Source organism: Salvia splendens, chromosome 7 (genome assembly GCF_004379255.2).
Source record: "Salvia splendens isolate huo1 chromosome 7, SspV2, whole genome shotgun sequence".
Classification (NCBI taxonomy): Eukaryota; Viridiplantae; Streptophyta; class Magnoliopsida; order Lamiales; family Lamiaceae; genus Salvia; species Salvia splendens.
The window spans coordinates 25,154,072-25,172,822 of NC_056038.1; the positions used below are offsets into that span (position 1 = coordinate 25,154,072).

General features: G+C 36.7%; 1 protein-coding gene across 1 annotated transcript; it reads left to right on the plus strand.

Annotated features, from left to right (window-relative positions):
- The first annotated feature begins 12,375 nt into the window (after positions 1-12,375).
- LOC121742619 (BTB/POZ and MATH domain-containing protein 2-like) lies at positions 12,376-17,826 on the plus strand. Its single transcript, XM_042135817.1, is given in 5 exon segments — positions 12,376-13,084; positions 13,962-14,143; positions 14,146-14,309; positions 14,909-15,185; positions 17,236-17,826. Coding segments are annotated over 5 exon segments (1,203 nt in total). The 5' UTR covers positions 12,376-12,686; the 3' UTR covers positions 17,418-17,826.
- The last annotated feature ends 925 nt before the right edge of the window (positions 17,827-18,751 follow it).

Consider the following 18,751-nt stretch of genomic DNA (forward strand, 5'->3'; position numbering starts at 1 on the left):
CCAAGTACTCAACTTTTGTACAACCAAATGTACATTTAGATCTCTTGGCTAATAGCTTATGTTCATTCATCAAAGCCATCACAATTTTAAGATGTAATTCATGGTCTTCCATGCTTCGGCTGTAGATTAATATGTCATCAAAAAAAACCAAGATGAATTTCCTCAAGTAATCTCTGAACACAGTGTTCATTAGATTTTGAAAAGTGGCAGGAGCATTGGTTAAACCAAATGGCATCACCACAAATTCATAGTGACCCGAATGTGTTTTGAAAGCTGTTTTATGAATATCCTCTGGTCTCATTCGAACTTGCCAGTACCCAGATCTCAAATCAATCTTAGAAAACCATTTAGCACCACCCAACTCATCCAAAAGCTCCTCTATAACCGGTATTGGATACTTGTCTTTGACTGTAATAGCATTTAAAGCTATGTAATCAACACACATTCTCCATGAGGAATCTTTCTTCTTAACCAAGACAATAGGACTAGCAAAAGAGCTCTCACTATGCCTTATAACCCCTGAGTTAAGCATTTCAGCAATCATTGTCTCAATCACATCTTTCTGTTTAGCAGCATACTTATAGGGTCTTATGTTGACTGCATCAGAGCCCTCTTTTAGAACAATCTTGTGATCTTGTTCTCGTTGAGGTGGTAAAGTCACTGGTTCCATAAAGATGTTCTCATTTTCCAACAGTATGGAGCTGAGACTTGGCCAAATTTCCTCTGTACTCACTCCATAACAGCATCTAATATCACCATCTATGTATCATCTGACTGAGCTTTCTCTCTTCTTCATCCACCTCAGTTTGGTTAAAGACATGTAAACAATGGAGTTGATCATATTTTGGTGACCATAATTCACCTTGCAATTTCACTTTATTTCCATAGACTTCAAACTGCATACTCAATTTATTAAAGTTCCATGTGATCTCACCCAATGTAGATAACCATTCTCCACCCAAAATTAAATCATAAGTCTCCAGAGGAATCAAATAAACCTCTGCATGGAATCGAGACCCTTGCATTTCCCATTCTAGCTTATCACATTTCTGATTACACTGCAATAGTTGGCCATTAGCCACCTCCACAGCCTTGGAATTAACAGTAGTAAGCTGACATTTAATCTTTTTAGCCACTTTAGTACTCAAAAAATTATGAGTGCTCCCTGTGTCAATCAGTATTTTCAAGATTTTCTTATGACAAACACCTCGAATCCTCATCACCTGAGGTCCATCTTTTCCCCAAACCGCATGTAAAGACAGTTGGAGGTCAAGCTGCTCTTCTGTTTCTGTGTCATCCTCATTAATTTCGTGCTCCTCATAGCTTGCTACTCCCTCAAGCTCTATTAATTGTATAACATAAGACTTTATTTTAGAGCATTGATGATTTGGAGTGAATTTCTCAGTGCACCAAAAACACTCCTTCTTAGCTCTCTTTTCATCTAATTCTTTTGGTGATAGATTTGTACTAGCTCGCACACCTCCTAGGCGATTAGGTTCCTTAATTCCCCCATTCCAAGTATTAGTATTCACCACAGGTTTACTAGTAGATGTTACTGCCATAGATTTACTATTCGAATAATAGCTGCTATTAGGATAAGCATTACTCTGCATTCCTTTAGGTTTAAGTCCCAGAGCCTTCACCGTTAAGTCTTGCAATTTAGCTAGTGAGTAAGCTTCAGCCAAACTCTTAGGTCTAAACATCCTTACTGGCATTCGCAGTTCATCAATGAGTCCAGATAAGAAGAAACTAAGTGCTTGATCCTCTCTAATACCAGCTCTAGGATATAGCTCATCAAAAGTATCCATGTATGAGTGTAGTGTACCTTTTTGTTTGAGATTCCTCAGATCTGCAAGCGGATCCTCAAAGGCATGAGCTCCAAAGCGAGCTGCTACGCATGAGATGTAATATCTCCAATCAACAGACGCCTCATCTCCATGTAGAGTCAAAAATCCTCTATGCCATTGGAGAGCTTTTCCTTCCATATGAATTGCTGCTACCTTCACTTTCTCCGCCTCCAGTACCCTTGCTACTTGAAAAAAATATTCAGCTCTCATCATCCAACCTTCAAATCCTTCACCATCAAATTTAGGAAACTCATATCGAGTAGATCTTCCCCAATCTGATTTTCCTTCGCTACATCCTTCACCATTATCCATTGCTGCGTTGTTTTTCTGATTCTGCAAATTAATCGCAGCAATTGCTTGCCTCAATTCCAAAATTTGGATTTCCTGATCTTGTATGACTTGATCACGCTCACTTAACTTCTGATCCATCAAATCCGCCATTTTCTTCTCCATTTCAGCGCCTCGCGTCACCGTTCCAGTTTCCGGAGATCGACTGCTCTGAATACCACTTGTTACGATCCGAGCTCGTGACTTCCCAATGTTGATCGTAACTTCACTATAATTCCACAATACTCAGCACAATTGCATATACGATTACAAATCGAGCTAAGATGAACTAAAGGAATTGTATTGATCACGATAATGTTCTCGAATACAAAATGAAGGTAAGTAAGAGGATAAGGCTACAATAGATCCACGATCTAGAGTAGGAAACAACAATGAACAACAAGGTCATCAACTACTACTAAAATGAGCTAAGACGTCCTTTTATACTCCTTCCGCGTCAAGCATCTTGCGTTGCGTATCATTTGACCACGTCAGCTAATTGCCAGCTGGATAACTAACTCAACCAACTCCATCGCCAGCTGGATAACTGCCTACGAACTCCATATTCCCTCGGCATTTCTCGTTGCATGTATCTCTACCCATGAATGATCATGCATGCAACACCATTTTTCTTCAAATGGTCAAATTTCCAAATATCTGTTCGTCACCAAGAAAATCAAGGAACTGAAGAAAAGGGTTTCAAGTTTCAATTTCATGTGGCTGCGATTCGTGGAAATTCAGATTTTGTCGTTACCCTGGTTCTGGAATCTTCTAAGTTCTAACTGTTGCCATATTTATTAGAACTTTAATTATGCTTATTACCGAATCATAAACTTGGAGTATAGAATTTTGAGTAAATTTATTTTGTGTATTAAATTAAAAGCAAAAAAAAGTAATTACCAAATAAAAAAGAAAACAAATAGTTTGATGTTTTAGTGGTATTATTGTAAATATAGAACGAGAATATTATTGTTGAGATTAATAATAAAGAATAGTGATAAACGTATATGAATTGGACTCCACGTATACAATCAAACTTTTTAAACATTTTATATTGACAATTGATTTTATAATATGTTGATTTAAAATAAATTACATATTAATCAGTTTGCAACAATTTAAAAAAAATGAAATTTTAACTTTAATATTTGCTAATTATTTAAGAAAAAAATCTTTTTTTAATAAATATGCTTGAAATCATGTTAAAATTTTATATAAAGTCTTCATATATTTTCTTTCTTATTGCTAGATAATACTCTCTCCGTTCCATTAGAAATGAAACATTTGTTTTTCGGTAAGAGATTATGAAATGTTGTTTTGTGAGTTAATGACGAGAGAATAAAGTAGGAGAGATGAGAAAGTAGAGATGATGCTATTTACATTTTAGGAAATATTTTATTTAATAGGACAATCTAAAAGGGAAAACGTTTTATATTTAATGGGACAAAATGAGTAATATTCTTGCAAAACTAATATTTAATTTAATTTGAAGTAAATCTAAATATTAAAGCTAAGAGTTGTGATCAATGTCGAACCATTCTTAAAGACCGAACTAGAGACCAAATCTCATCCACTCATTAATCTCATCCACCCATTAATCACATCTAATAGTTTTTAATAATGGTTATCAATGTCGAACCATTTTTAAAGACCGAACTAGAGCAACGTCACCTTCTTCAGTCGTTGCGATTGATTGGAGGCATTTCTGAGTGGAGAAGAAAGTTTGGAAATCGTCATTATTTAGATTTATATATTACTTCAAACACCTAGGCTATAATCTCATTCAGTTAGATTATTACTTCATTCACCTGGGTTATTACTTCATTTGACTAGGTTATTACTTCGTTTTCTGTTCGATTACTTCATTCAAATAGCGGCAAGGGTTGAAGTAGTCAGAAAGTTTCACGACTTGAGAAAGAAATAAAGAATATGTCCAAGCCTGACTGTAAATGTGTCAAATGTGGCGAGGTTGGTCGGCTTGATTGAAGGAATTGCGACAAGATAAGGAAGAAGAAGAAGAAGAAGAACTGATGATCTTATTTCCATATAGTAAATTATTCATTCCAGTAGGTTTCGTACTTCATTCCAGTTGTTTATTACTTCACTATACTTTGAATTTGAATTTATTTAAATTTTTGGCACACATTAAATCAAATAGACTATATGAAGTGTTTTATTAACGAAGTATTTATTCTTTATTATGATGTATCCGTATGCTAAGGCTGAACCTGCCTATTAATCATTCTTGTATGTTCAATACTTCATTGTCGTAGTTTATTACTTCATTCCAGTAATTTATTAGTATGTGTGAACTAAAATCCTTTGGATTTTCTCCAAAATAGCCAACTATTTCCATAGTAGGAGAAAGTTGGTAAATCGTCATCTGGTTTGATTTTGAAGGATTTCTGGTGGAAATCATCGCGGTAGATTGAAGGAATTTTTTAGAGTGGGGAAGAACGGATGGAGAACTGTGTTGTATATATAGTTTGTGAAGAATTAATATTGTAATGAACCAAATAACGCACTTGATGAAGTTATAACCTTAAGTAATGAAGTAATATGAACTGAACTGTGTTGTATGCGTAGTTTGCAAAGAATTATTCAATAAAGTTATAACCACATGTAATGAAGTAATATGAACTGAATTGTGTTTATGTATAAGTGCGCAGTTGGACTTGTACCTGTATTGACTAAATAACCTAATTGATGAAATTATAATCTCATTTAATAAGGTAATGAACTGAACTAATAACCCACCTGAAGTTCGATGAAGTAAAAAGCTATTGTGATGAAGTGATATACTTGTTAAATGAAGTAAATGCACGTACAAATGAAGTAGTGATTACTCTTCCTGATCTTCACTTGAATCCTTTATAGCATTGGTTTATAAACTTCACTTCGTAAATGATTTAGTTCATTTCGTCTGTTCATTACTTTGAGTCAATATAAAACAAGACAAGAACTATTGATAAATGATTGTCCAACAGAACATTTATCACGATAATATTAATCATATGCTATATATTTTGTTTGGAAAGAGATTGAAAGGTTAACAAATAATGAAACAAAATGCAAAAAACGTACTTCGTTCGTAAAATTATTATGTGCTTTTGAAATGATATTTTATTTTACCTCCAAAAATTTAAACGATCACAAACTATACGAATACATCATAATAAATACCGAGGATGTGGAAATACCTTAATAATGCAGGCACATATAGTTATCTTTAAATGAATAGGTTCAATATTAACATATGAATAAAACACTTTATACAGTCTATTCACTTTAAAGTTTGCAAAAAGTTTAAAAAGATTCAAGTTCAAAGTGGAATGAAGTAATAAAGTGCCAAAATGAAGTAGTTAACTATTGGAATGAATTATCAAACATATTGGAATGAAGTAATAAATTACAAACAAATAAATGTATCACATCATTTTTTAGAAAATCAATATGCTAACAAACAAATATCAATAAAGCAACTCATCACTTATATTTGCTTCTTCTTCTAATTTGTTTTGTTACAATTCCTTGAATCATGCCGACCAACCACGCGGCATTTGTCACATCTACGACCAAGCTTGGACAAATCCTTTATTTCTTCATTTGGCACATCTACGACCAGGCTTGGGCATATACTTTATTTGGCAAATAAAACAAGAAACTGGTATAAAATTTAAAAACTAACTGTTGTTAGTCAAAAAATCATAACAAACACAAATCATTCCGGTATGTAATAAATTGAAAATGAATAGATATTTACTTCATTCTAGTAGGATTTTACTTCATTCTAAAACATTATTACTTCATTGGACTACGATTTTACTTCATTCCAGTATTTGATCAAACAAATGCTATATACATTCGAAAAACCAAGTTTCCCTGCGTTTTTCACTGTCTATGAATTAATTAATAATGATCAGCTGCTGTAGTTTTGTTTGAGGAAGCATATTCAAATCCACTAGTCAAGTCGACATGATCATCAAGCATAGACATGCCCACCGGTTCCGGTTCCGGTGGTTAACCGCCGAACCGAAACCGTCGGAATTCGGGTCGCGGTCCGGTTCCGGTTCAAGATATTTCGAACCGGAACCGTCACCGAACCGGCGGTTCCGGACGGTTCGGAACCGGCAGTTAACCGGTTGAACCGCCGGTTCAGGCGCGTTTTTCAAGGCATGTGATGGGGCAGACCGGCGGCAGCTTTTTAGCTGAAAAACCGGCCGGTTTCGGCGGTTTTTCGGTCGTGAACCGCCGGTTAACCGGCGGTTAACCGTGAAAACCGGTGGTTAACCGCCGGTTCAGGGGGTTCTGGTTGCGGCGCGAGAAACGAGGCGACATGACGCAGCTTTTGCAGACGGTTTCGTTGACCGAACCGGCGGTTTTGCCCGGAAACCGGCGGTTTCGGCGGTTTTCCGCCAAAAACCACCGGTTTTGCCGATTTTTCAAATTTTTTTTTTCAAATTTCAAATTCGAATTCTTCCATTCCCCCCCCCCCCATTTTTATCTATAAATACCCCCCCCCTATCTTCATTTACATTCACCCCACTCTTGTGTTAATAAGAGTTTCTCTCTTCAATCTCTCAATTCTCTCTCTTTGTCTCCAATTTCTCATTTGTGCTATTGTGCTTCCATTTAATTACGCAAGTGCTACTCTTATTACGCATTGTTATACACTTATACTTGTTCCCGTAGTTCTATAAGTTGTCTTCCTTTCTCAATTGCTAAAACAAAAAAAAATATTATTCCATATTTCTACATTTCTACATAGCAATATGTCTTCATCCCGAGAAGGTCGTGTTGATAAGGGAAAGGGAAAGGCCAAGAGGCCATCTCGGAGATCCGTTATTGATGAAATTTCTCAAATGAACATGGATGCGTGGCAGGTTAATATTTATTATCTACTAATTTAATTAATTTTGAATTACATTACATTATTGTTCATAATTTTATTTTGTATTTACAATACAAATATTATTTTGTAGGCTCGAGAAGAGCAAGATGTGGCACATGCTATTGCTCTTTCTCGCTCTCAATACCAAGGCGATGCTTATGTTGGTACCGGTAGTGGTGCTCCCGGTCGCGGTGCCTATTCCCAACAAAGTCCAACCCCTGTGAATGTTGATGAAGATGATGATGATGACGACGACGAGGAGGAGGGGGAGGAGGTAGAAGAGGTTCAAGAAATGCCACCCCCACCACCACCAAGGAGTCGGCGTGGTCGTGGACAACCTCCTCAACCTCCTAGACCAGCTGAAAGGTCTTTAACCTCCAACATCATGGTGAAACATTTCAAGAAGGTACAAGATAGTAACGATCCTAACACTTATAATGTGTATTGCAACTATTGCGAAAACGTATACACATTCCGAAGGGGTGGAGGATACGGTACATTTACCCGTCACATGGAGAAAGCGCATCCGGTCGAGTTTGGTATCGCTCCAACCCAAACTCAACTCAACTTTCAACCTGGAGTCAGGACCGGGAGTGGGACGGGTTCATCCCAAACATCAGGTACGTGTAGCAATACTCTTTTGAAATATGATCACAAAAATGCTCTTAATGTGGTGTCTAGATTTGCCGTTATGAACCATTTTCCATTCAATGCTTTTGATAACGATGCTTTTGAGTCGAGTATGCGGCAAGTTTATAATGCCGCTGCAAGAAAATTGAGTCAAACTTCAATGACTCGGGCCGTTGTTCGACAATGCATGGAAAAGAAGGCGTAATTAGGTACGTTTATTATTAACTTAGGGCATAAAGTTTCTATTTGTTCTGATGTGTGGACTGATTGTTTTTGTAAAAATTCGTATATGGGCATCACTGTGCATTTCGTTGATCACAGTTGGACTTTAAACAAACGTTTGATTGCATTTCGGGAATTTCCCGCACCACACACTGCACAAGCAATTGCTCAATTGATCATTCAAGTTTTGAATGAATTTCAATTGATCAATAAAATTTTTTCAATTGGTTTTGACAATGCTAGCGCTAACACTGCTAGCATAGATGAACTAATCAGTGCATGTTCTCCTGTTATTGATGGTAAATATTTTCATGTGCGATGTATTGCCCATATTTTGAATTTGTGTGTTCAAGATGCGATCGATTTGTGGCAAAAGTATGTTGATCCTATTAGAACTGCTGTGAAGTTGATTCATAACAAAGCTCCTATTGGTAGAGCTTGGAAGAGATATTGTCATGGTAAGCAATGCAGGTACACCAACTTTCGTTTGGATGTTTCAACTCGTTGGAACTCGACATATGATATGTTGGAGTCGACTTTGAACCACATTGAGTATTTATGTGATTTTTATAGAAGTTGTCCTCATGTTCCTTCTGATTTGATTTTGATACCCGCTTGTTGGGACCACAGCATGGATTTATTTCGATTATTCCGCGCTTTCAAAAATGCCACTGTTGAGTTATCCGGTGTTTATTATCCTACTTCTGTGCGCGTTTTGGAGCATTGCATGTATGTGGCAATTGGTTTTAAAACTTGTGTGAAAAATACTCAATTCATTGAGTTGAAGGCTATTTTGTTTTACATGGTTGAAAAATGGTTAAAATATTTTTCACGTATTCCAAATGTGTTTTTGATTGCAAAATGCTTGGATCCAAAGTGGAAGTTGCATGGTGTTTATAAAATTTTAGACATGTACTATGGTTGTTTGCACGCTTTGGATTTTTCTCAACTCCGCGAAATGGGCTTGACAAGAGGAGAATGCTTCGAACTAAGTATTCCGGATGTTGATGAAATCAAACTAAGGTTAGATAGTGCATTTCGTTCTCTCTACGCGGAATATGAAATGCGGTATAACACCGCTCACCAGGTACGTGCTCCTCCTAGTCCGTCTACATTTGATTTTGGTGGAGGGGATTTTACCAATATCATGATTGATCCCGACGTAGTATCACAATTGCAAGATCTATACGGTACTACAACCAATAGGACTAGAGCGACTAGTGAATTAGATATATATTTGGAATCGAGCTCTATTTTTCAAGATGCAGGTCCTCCTACTCAACAAATTGACGTCCTAAATTGGTGGGGAACACATGACAAAGAGTTTCCGATACTCTCCATCATGGCTAAGGAGATATTCGCCGTTCCCGCTTCCACCGTCGCCGTTGAACAAGCTTTTAGTGTCGGCGGTTGTGTCCTAGACGACAAAAGGAGCAATCTCTCCGCCAAGAACATGGAAGCCACTATGTTACTTGACGATTGGGCAAAGGCGGACATGAGAGCACAAGAGCCGGATTTCGACTTCCGTGTAGAGAGTGATGGTGAAGAATTTTCTTCCGATGGCGATGACGAGGTCAGAAGCGAGGGCACTCAACATTAGCAATGAGTCGACGGGGGGCGGTGAACGGCGAGCACAGCCGACCAAAAAGGTAAGCAAGGTAAGAGAACTACGTGGGCTTTGATTCCTCAATAAAATTGTGGATACGTAGGCACCTCAACTTAAATTTGAAAAGTTTAACTTCGAAAGTTTAAGTTGAGCTCAAGCCCTTTTCAATTATTTTTTTTCCCCCCATTTCATGTTTTTTTATTTGTAATTGTAATGTATCGTTGTTGCGGCTAAGTTGTACTTGAAGATCATTAAATATATTCCCCATTTGATAAGTATCTTATTGGTGAAAAAGTGGATATCTTTGGGGCAAATGGTACTGGAACACAAATTTATATATGATCTTGAAGTATCATCCAGATTCCATATATACATTTGTGTTCCAGTACCATCTGCCTCAAAGATACCCACTTTTTTACCAATAAGATATTTATCAAATGGGGAATATATTTTAATGATCTTCAAGTACAATTCTTCTCGGAATCAACCATTTTTTCATGCAAAATGTTGCCCATTTTCTAAGCAAACACATATCAGCACGCCATATACACATTGCTGCATTTCTAATAGGGGCAATTTGATCTTCCAAAGCAATCAATGCATCTCGAACACACATAGTCAGAACATTATTCAAGCATCTATCATGGAAAAAATCAGAACAAACTATCTATTAGTGCTAATTTTTTCCATGCTTGAATAATATTCTGACTATGTGTGTTCGAGATGCATTGATTGCTTTGGAAGATCAAATTGCCCCTATTAGAAATGCAGCAATGTGTATATGGCGTGCTGATATGTGTTTGCTTAGAAAATGGGCAACATTTTGCAAGAAAAAATGGTTGATCCTAAGGTAAGAGAACTACGTGGGCTTTGATTCCTCAATAAAATTGTGGATACGTAGGCAACTCAACTTAAATTTGAAAAGTTTAACTTTGAAAGTTTAAGTTGATCCCAAGCCCTTTTCAATTTTTCCTTTTTCCCCCCCATTTCATGTTTTTTTTATTTACCTTCCGAGTCCCACGAGGCGACGACACTTGTAAATTATATTATATTGTTGTATGCTGTTGTATTGTATACTTATGTATTGTAAATTGTAATGTATCGTTGTCCGTTACAACTCAAAATCAATAAAATTTATTTCATTTTCTCCTTATTCATCTTATTTGTGCTTGAATTATGCATTGTCTTGTTCCGATTTATTGTATAAAGCCAAATTTCAAATTTAAAAAAAAAAAAAATTAATTGAACCGGCGAAACCGCCGGTTCGAAAACCGGAACCGCCAAAACCGCCGGAAAACCGGCGGTTCCGAACCGGAACCGGAACCGCCGGTTTTCGAACCGGAACCGGAACCGTGAAATAGCCTCACGGTTCGGTTCCGGTTCCGCCATCGACCGAACCGGAACCGGCGGTTCCGAACCGGAACCGGCGGTTCCGAACCGGAACTGCCGGTTCGTGAACCGTGGGCATGTTTAATCAAGCATAATAGATTCATTTTTACAAGAGCAAGCTTTCAAAAACAGTAGTCATGTCAGAAACCAAAAGCAAAGCTCACAAAGTGATAAAGCAAAAAACATGAATGATAAGCTATACCATCATCTTCACTCTCTGTGTCCACTTCATCTTCATTGAAATCATAAACATTAGAATTAATATGCAGCCATATTTTTATCGTACTGGAGGGCCAGAACAGCTGACATAAATAACAAAAAAAACACACAACTTAATCATCAAACCTCTACATTCTTTGAAACATTTCTACGAACACATCAAAGACACAATTCCAAGCAACCATCTCTTACCTTAGATTGCCTTCCTCTTCTACTATGTCTCTTCATGCTCGAATCACAATTGAATGCCTATAAACTAATTGAATAGAACCGGAAAATAAATTAATCGGCGTGCCTTCATTCGACGAGTTGTTTGTTTTAGCCATTTTTGAATCTGTGTCAGATTTGAATTCGCTGCTGCAGGTGTTGAACTCGACGGCTGTAGTTGTCGAACTCAGGAAACTCGATTTGGAGATTTGAAGATGAAGATGAATTCGCTGTTGTAGTTGTTGAACTCGGCGACTGTAGTTGTCGAACTCGTCGACTCAATTTGAGGATTTGAAGATGGAGATGAATTCGCTGCTGTAGTTGTTGAACTCAGCGACTGTTGTTATCAAATTCGGCAACTCGATTTGGAGATTTGAAGATGAGATGAATCAGCTCTCGATTTAGAGATTCTGGGGAGAAGAAGAGGCGTGAATGTGAATTAGAGTAAATTGTTTGGATGTGTTTAACCCTAAAATTTTTACCCCAATTGCAAAATGACGTAAGTACCCCCGTGTTGAAGTAATTTGTGTATATAATGAACTGCGAAAATTAACACTACATCATTTCATCTAATCCATCAAATTTAAGATCTAAGGGCCCAAATTTGGTCTCTAGTTCAGTCTTTAAGACTGTATTTGTGAATAATGAGACTCCATTCAGATTAACATTATTCAGAAAATTATAAAATAAATTTATTATAGTATTTTTTTATAATTTTTTTTATTTTCAACAAATTTTTGAAGTACACATGTACTCCCTCCGTCCCATGCTACTCGCACTTTTCATTTTAGGCCGTAAATTTGGGATTGATTTTTTTGTGTAATTAAAAAAGAATTTTAGGTGTAATGAGACATCACTTAATAAAAGAGCTCTTAACTTAAACTAACATATTAATTAAATGCATTAATTCTAACTTAATTATAAATAGTGTAAGGACTTTGTGACGAGCCGAAAAGCAAACGTGCGAGTAGCACGGGACGGAGGGAGTATATAAAGTAAACAAACTGAAATTTATACCACAAGTTACACTACTAATATATACTTTGGCATGAGCTCGTCAGCTAAATCTTCTCTCTCTAATAAGCTCCCCAAAACCCTAGAATTTCATCCCACCTATCTGGATTGCCAAATTCCAATTAAATTCGAACGATCAAGACGCTAGATTCACGCTCAATCGCCTCCCTCCTCACTTACCCTTATCCGTATCCACCAATTTAGTCTAAGCGCTGTTGAAATCATCCGAATTCAGCTCAGATCTGTCCTTATTTCCCCAAATTGTTTTTTTATTGACAATTCTTATTCAACCCAAAGTTCCCCGATTAATTCATTCCTCTTCTACCTATTTGGAATGGGAAGGTTTAATCTGGAGATATCGAAACCGTCGGAGCCGGCTTTGACCACGTCAACGTCGAGATCGGAAACCGTTAACGGGTCCCACGAGTTCATGATCGCGGGGTACTCGCTTTCTAAGGGAATCGGGATTGGGAAGTACGTAGCGTCGGATACGTTTATGGTTGGCGGATACGATTGGGCGATTTATTTCTACCCCGATGGGAAGAGCGCGGAGGATAATTCCACCTACGTCTCGCTTTTCATCGCTTTGGCGAGTGAGGGAACCGATGTTAGGGCGCTTTTTGAGCTTACTCTGCTCGATCAGAGTGGGAGAGAGAGGCACAAGGTGCATAGCCATTTTAGCAGGGCGTTGGAGAGCGGGCCTTACACACTTAAATATCGAGGCAGCATGTGGTGGGTTTTCTTTCCTATTTCTCGTGTTTGGTTTATTATATCCATTGGCTTAATTGTCTTGTTCACGCTGGAATTACGTTTGCTTGTGTAGTCTCCTGTGTTAATTTGTTGCAGTCCTACTAGATGTTGGTGTTATGGTTGGTGGTTTATTTTCCTATATGAAGATATGGTTGGTGGTTTATTCACAACGTTTTCTCCTTATTTCGGGGTGTCAATTTGTTTTCTTGTGAAAGGTCTTGCCTTGGAGGAAAATGCTGAACATGTGTCCTCTCATTGATGTGGGGCTGGAAGCAACACGTGAAGGTTTTTCTGTAAGGCCTTTTGCTGAAATATGAAACTTCGTGGTGCAAGTCGCCTTGAAAAGAAGAACATATGTAGCACTTAGCGTTTAAGAATTTTTTACCAGAATATACGTTAGATGCAGTTGCTTAGTGTATTGTTCTGTCTGATTATTGGTGAAATTATAACTTAGGGATGCAAGGTTTCAGTCTCTGAGCTTCATAGCCATACATTCATTGTTCTTTGCTGTTATGTCTCTGCTGTCTATCTAAGCATAGTTGCCTATGTTTCTATTCTTGCTTTAATTTAGCCTAGTCTTTTTGTTTAGTTCTTTTTATTTTGTATTTACTTTGCTCAAGCTGTTGCTCGCAGCTATGGGGCACACCTGGAGAAGAGTCATAAGTTGTCTGATTTGGTTTTCTATCTGACAAGCATCATCTAGTTAAGTATCTTATGCAAAGCTGTAATTGAATTCCCTCTTGCATATTTTCTCTGTTGTATATAGTTATATATGTAACCTTCTTGTTTTAAACTCATAAATTGAATAGTAATGAGGGAAATAGTCAGTCTAACATACATTTATAATTTTTGGCTGCAGGGGTTATAAGCGCTTTTTCAAAAGAAGTGCTCTGGAAACTTCCGACTACCTAAAAGATAATTGTCTTCAAATTCGTTGTTGTGTTGGTGTTGTCAAGTCTCGCACAGAGGGACCTAAGATCTACTGTATCCCGTTACCCCCATCAGACATTGGTCAGCAATTCGGGAAGCTGCTTAAAAGTGGAAAGGAACTGATGTAAATTTTGAAGTCGATGGAGAAACCTTTTCCGCTCACAAATTAGTACTTGCAGGCCGGTCTCCTGTATTCAGGGCTCAATTATATGGTCCAATGAAAGATCTGAGCACACGATGTATAAAAGTTGAGGACATGAAGGCACCAGTTTTTAAGGTAGTTTGCTACTTCTCTCACACCCAAAAACTGTTCAATATCTTTGTGTTAATGTGTTTCCATATATTTGTCTACTTCAAATTTTGTCATATGGGTCTTCAAATACCCTAGAAGCTAAAAAAGGGTATCCTAAAGCTTCATTAACTAGCGTTTCTATCTGTTTATTTATTTGTATTCATCTTTTATTTGTATTCATCTTGATTTCAGGTGCTGCAGTTCTACTTATTTTTTTTGCAGCTATATATGTTAACTCTATAGATGTGTAGAGTCTGTGAGTAGCTTATCTTTCTCTACATACCTATGAAGCTCTTCTATTTTCAAATAGCTTCAACATAGTTTTTGTGAGGCAGTTCCTGTAATGGGTAAATTATTTGATTTGCTTCTTTTTGGCCTGGGAGAATTGTATCCTTATGAAGATAGTAAGAACTTTGAGGATACTTGTGGATTGTGTTTCTTATTAACATGATATTTTGGGTATTTGCCTCGTGTTTTCTGCCAGCTCTTGAAAATGAACTTAATTAACTACCATTTGAGCTGGGTATATGCCCCTTGTGTTAATTGTCCTTATGCTGTAACCCCTATGTCATTCTACCTTGCAGGCGTTGCTTCATTTTATGTACTGGGACTCACTACCTGATATGGAAGAGCTTACTGGAATGAACCCAAAATGGGCTTCAACCTTGATGTCTCAGCACCTACTTGCTGCTGCTGATCGGTATGGTTTAGATAGGCTCAGGTTGCTCTGCGAGGCTAAACTCTGTGAGGATGTAGCTATTAATACTGTTGCAACAACATTGGCACTGGCAGAACAGCACCATTGTTTCCAGCTAAAAGCCGTCTGTCTCAAATTTGTTGCATTGCCTGAAAATCTCAGAGGTATGTATTTCCCATGCATTTGCTTTTAGCTTTATACATAAGTGAAAATGCTTATTTGTAACTAATTAGGCATCGTTTGATAGCTATGTTATGTTTTGACTAGACATGATACAACTATAGATAGTTATCATAGTTTCAACTAGTTAACTTATTTTAATTTTGTATTTGGTAACTAAAGATAAATGTGAGTTATCCCATTTAGGTGTTTGGTGCTATAAGTCACTATTAAGGAAAATAGTTATGATTGTCTAAATTATCCTCATTAGTTTTACTTAATGACAAAAATATCCCCATTCTTTATGGCATGGAGCAGTGGATACAACCAAAATTAAGTAAATACAAATTGAACGAGGAATGAGTAGAATGAGGTATTGCAAATACAACCAAAAGTGAATTAGTTGACAGCGAAAATAATGAGCTATTGCAAATTCAACACAAATTGAATCAGTGTAATGAGTAGAATGATGTATAATAGATAAAACCAAAATTGAATCAGTTCACAGCGAAAAGAATGTAATATTGCAAATGTAACAAAATACTAAATTTTTTGGTGTTCTTGAATTCGATGAATGTTTCCTTTGACATATAGTAATAGATACAAAGAGTTTTCGAGATATAATTAAAGGACATCCGAAACTCATTGCCTTCTCCACTGAAACAGAGGATTATCCCCAAATTTGTCTCTGTATTTTAGCTAGTTTTTTCTATCAAACCGTTGCTAGAAAATTGAGGGACTTAGCTAAATCCATAGGGATTCACAACATGTACATAATCTTCTATTCTCAAAACAATCTGGGGTTTGTTATCAGTAGCTCAAATTATGAATTGCTAAGAAATTGGAGTAATGGAATGGCGGATTGTTGAAATGCACACATGGATAGTGGGTATTGCTAAGAAGCTGGAGTAATAGAATGGAAGCCAAAAATTGAATCAGTTGAATAAGATAAGAGCAGATTTGTCATAGATTGAGAGATGGAGTCGCCGAAAATCGCTGTCGGTGGAGAAGCAGATTGAGAAGACGAAGAGCTCTCTGTCTGGGAAGAGTTTTAGAAGAAGAAGATAAGTTTTAAAAATTGTAGAACACCATAACCTTCACAGATTTAGAGATGGAGTCACATGGAATAGCCGTCGGTAGAGAAGCAGATTGAGTAGAGGACGAACTCTCTGTCACCAGCGGAGAGTTTGAGAATAAGACTTTACGTTGAGGCGTTTCTTATTTTCTGATTAAGGCTAAAAAATGGAGGGTAAAAATGTATTTTTCTATTACTATCTGGATACAAGAATCGAGAACAGATTTGTAACATAACAAATGTGGTAGTTACATTTCTTGTGGAAACATAAGCTTTTGAGTGGGCTTTATGCGGGCTAGATATAAGACACGGGCCACACAGAAACGTAACGTAGCTATCACACACACAGTTTAACCCGGATAAGTCTCACTATCTCGCTGTAACATAGCTTTCAAACGATGCCTTAGTGTCGAGTCTGAGCCTAAGGAAGTGCATGCTAGTTTCCCAGATTAAATAGTGCAGGAGGATTGCTAATTTGCTATAATGGTTCTAATTGCTTATCTTTGGTCTTCTTCTGGTATCAAATTTTAATTTCCTTGCCTTTTTTTTGTTATGCTCTGAACATGCAACTCTTAGTTGTGAATCAATTTGAGCTGTATGAATTATTTTACTTGTGAGCTGTGAATATCCTATATATGTGGATTGTGGAATGCAGAAAAGATATTATTCCTTTTTGCTGGTAGGAAGTTATTGATAGTTGTTGTCTGAGTCACTAAGATCCGCTGTTTATTGACACATTGCATCAATTTACTAGCCCGCAGGTTCCACTTCATTATTCTCATAAAACATAGTAGTAAAATAGTTTTTGAAGGAATTGAGTTGGATATGGTTTCACAAAATGATAAGCCTCATCTTGTTGGGTTGTTATAGCTCTTATATGCAGTCATTTATCAAGATATTGAAATTTACTGTGTGCTTTAGTTGAGTTTGGGTATTCTTCTATTTAATGTAACTAATGGGTTGGTTTCCCTTCAATGCAGCTGTAATGCAGACAGATGGGTTTGAGTACCTGAAAGAAAGCTGTCCTAATGTTCTAACTGATTTATTGGAATATGTTGCGAGGATGAACGAACACTCAATAGCCACAGGCAAGCAAGGAACTGAAGATGCCCTAGACGGAAGTGATGCCAATGGCAGACGCGTTAAGCAAAGACTAACATAAGTTGCAATTACCCGGTAGGTTCAAATAGCTCAGATGAGAGAAATTGGCATAGGTTTTTTCATTAGGGTTAATTAGCATCAGTTTCATGCTGCGGCATAGTTTGATGCAAGCTGTAAATGTTGTTATGATTTCGTATCTTCTCCCTTCGTGTGATCTATAAAGGGTGGTTTTAGAGTCTTATACATACATCTGTTTGTAATTTGTGCGTTGTTCCAATCAATTATGAAGGTGGGACTGTGTTTGTAATTAGCATCAGGACTGTGCCAACTTTTGATTGTTTGTAATTAGCAGCAAGACAATGCCAACTTTTGATTGTAATTTGTCATTGTTGACTTGTGGTGTATAAATACTCCTGGATGTAGTGTTCACTTCTTTAAGATAAATATCATAGAGTTGTGTTGGCCCAAAATTTGCCCTTGCACGATCTTCTAGTTTTCAAATCATATCTTTTATTGACTTCTTCCATTTTCGTTACTTCAAATTGGAATATTAAATTACAAAATTTTGTTTTCCACAATTAGTTTTATTTCTAGTGATCGATTCACCGGTGCTTGGATGTTGTCTACCATATTTCTTGGTGAGAATTACGATTTCTTTAATGAAAAATGTTAATTATGATTTATCGTTTTTCCTTTTTTGGTTAATAGTAATTCCTCTGTCCCAAGGAAGATAATCCCTTCCTTGGACGACACGAGATTTTATGTAGTTTTATTTTGTGTTAGGTGAAGAGAATAAAATAAAAGAGGGTGAATTAAGGGTTTCTATTTTTAGTAATGAGTCATTTTGGGTGGGACAAACTAAAAAGGAAAATGAGTCATCTTTAATGGGACGAAGGGAGTATTAGTTTAGTGAGATGAATTTTTTAGCTCCAAAATTTCATTCGATACAATCTGATAAGAGCATCTCCAAGGGGAGAGGTAAATGAAGAGGTAAACTCATATAACTACCATATTTAAAGCTTGAGATGAATAACAATAGTAAAGATGAAAATTTCGTTCCTCAAACTAATACAATCTGATAAAAAAAAACATTAAAATGGAATGAATATACCACTTTTTAAGTTTGAGAAGAAAAACAATAGAAAAGATGAAAATTTCTTTTCTCAAACTGGTACATTCTGATAACAAAAAAAATTAAAATAGAATGAATATATAATTCCACTTTTCAAGTTTGAGAATAAAAAAATAGAAAAGGTGAAAATTTCTTTCAGCAAACTGAAATAAAGGTTAAAATTTTAGGGTTGTTTTTCTAAAAATAGTAATTATCAGTTCATTAATATAACTTGATATCTGTCAAAGAGTGTATCAGAAAAGACACTCTCATCTGGAGTATAG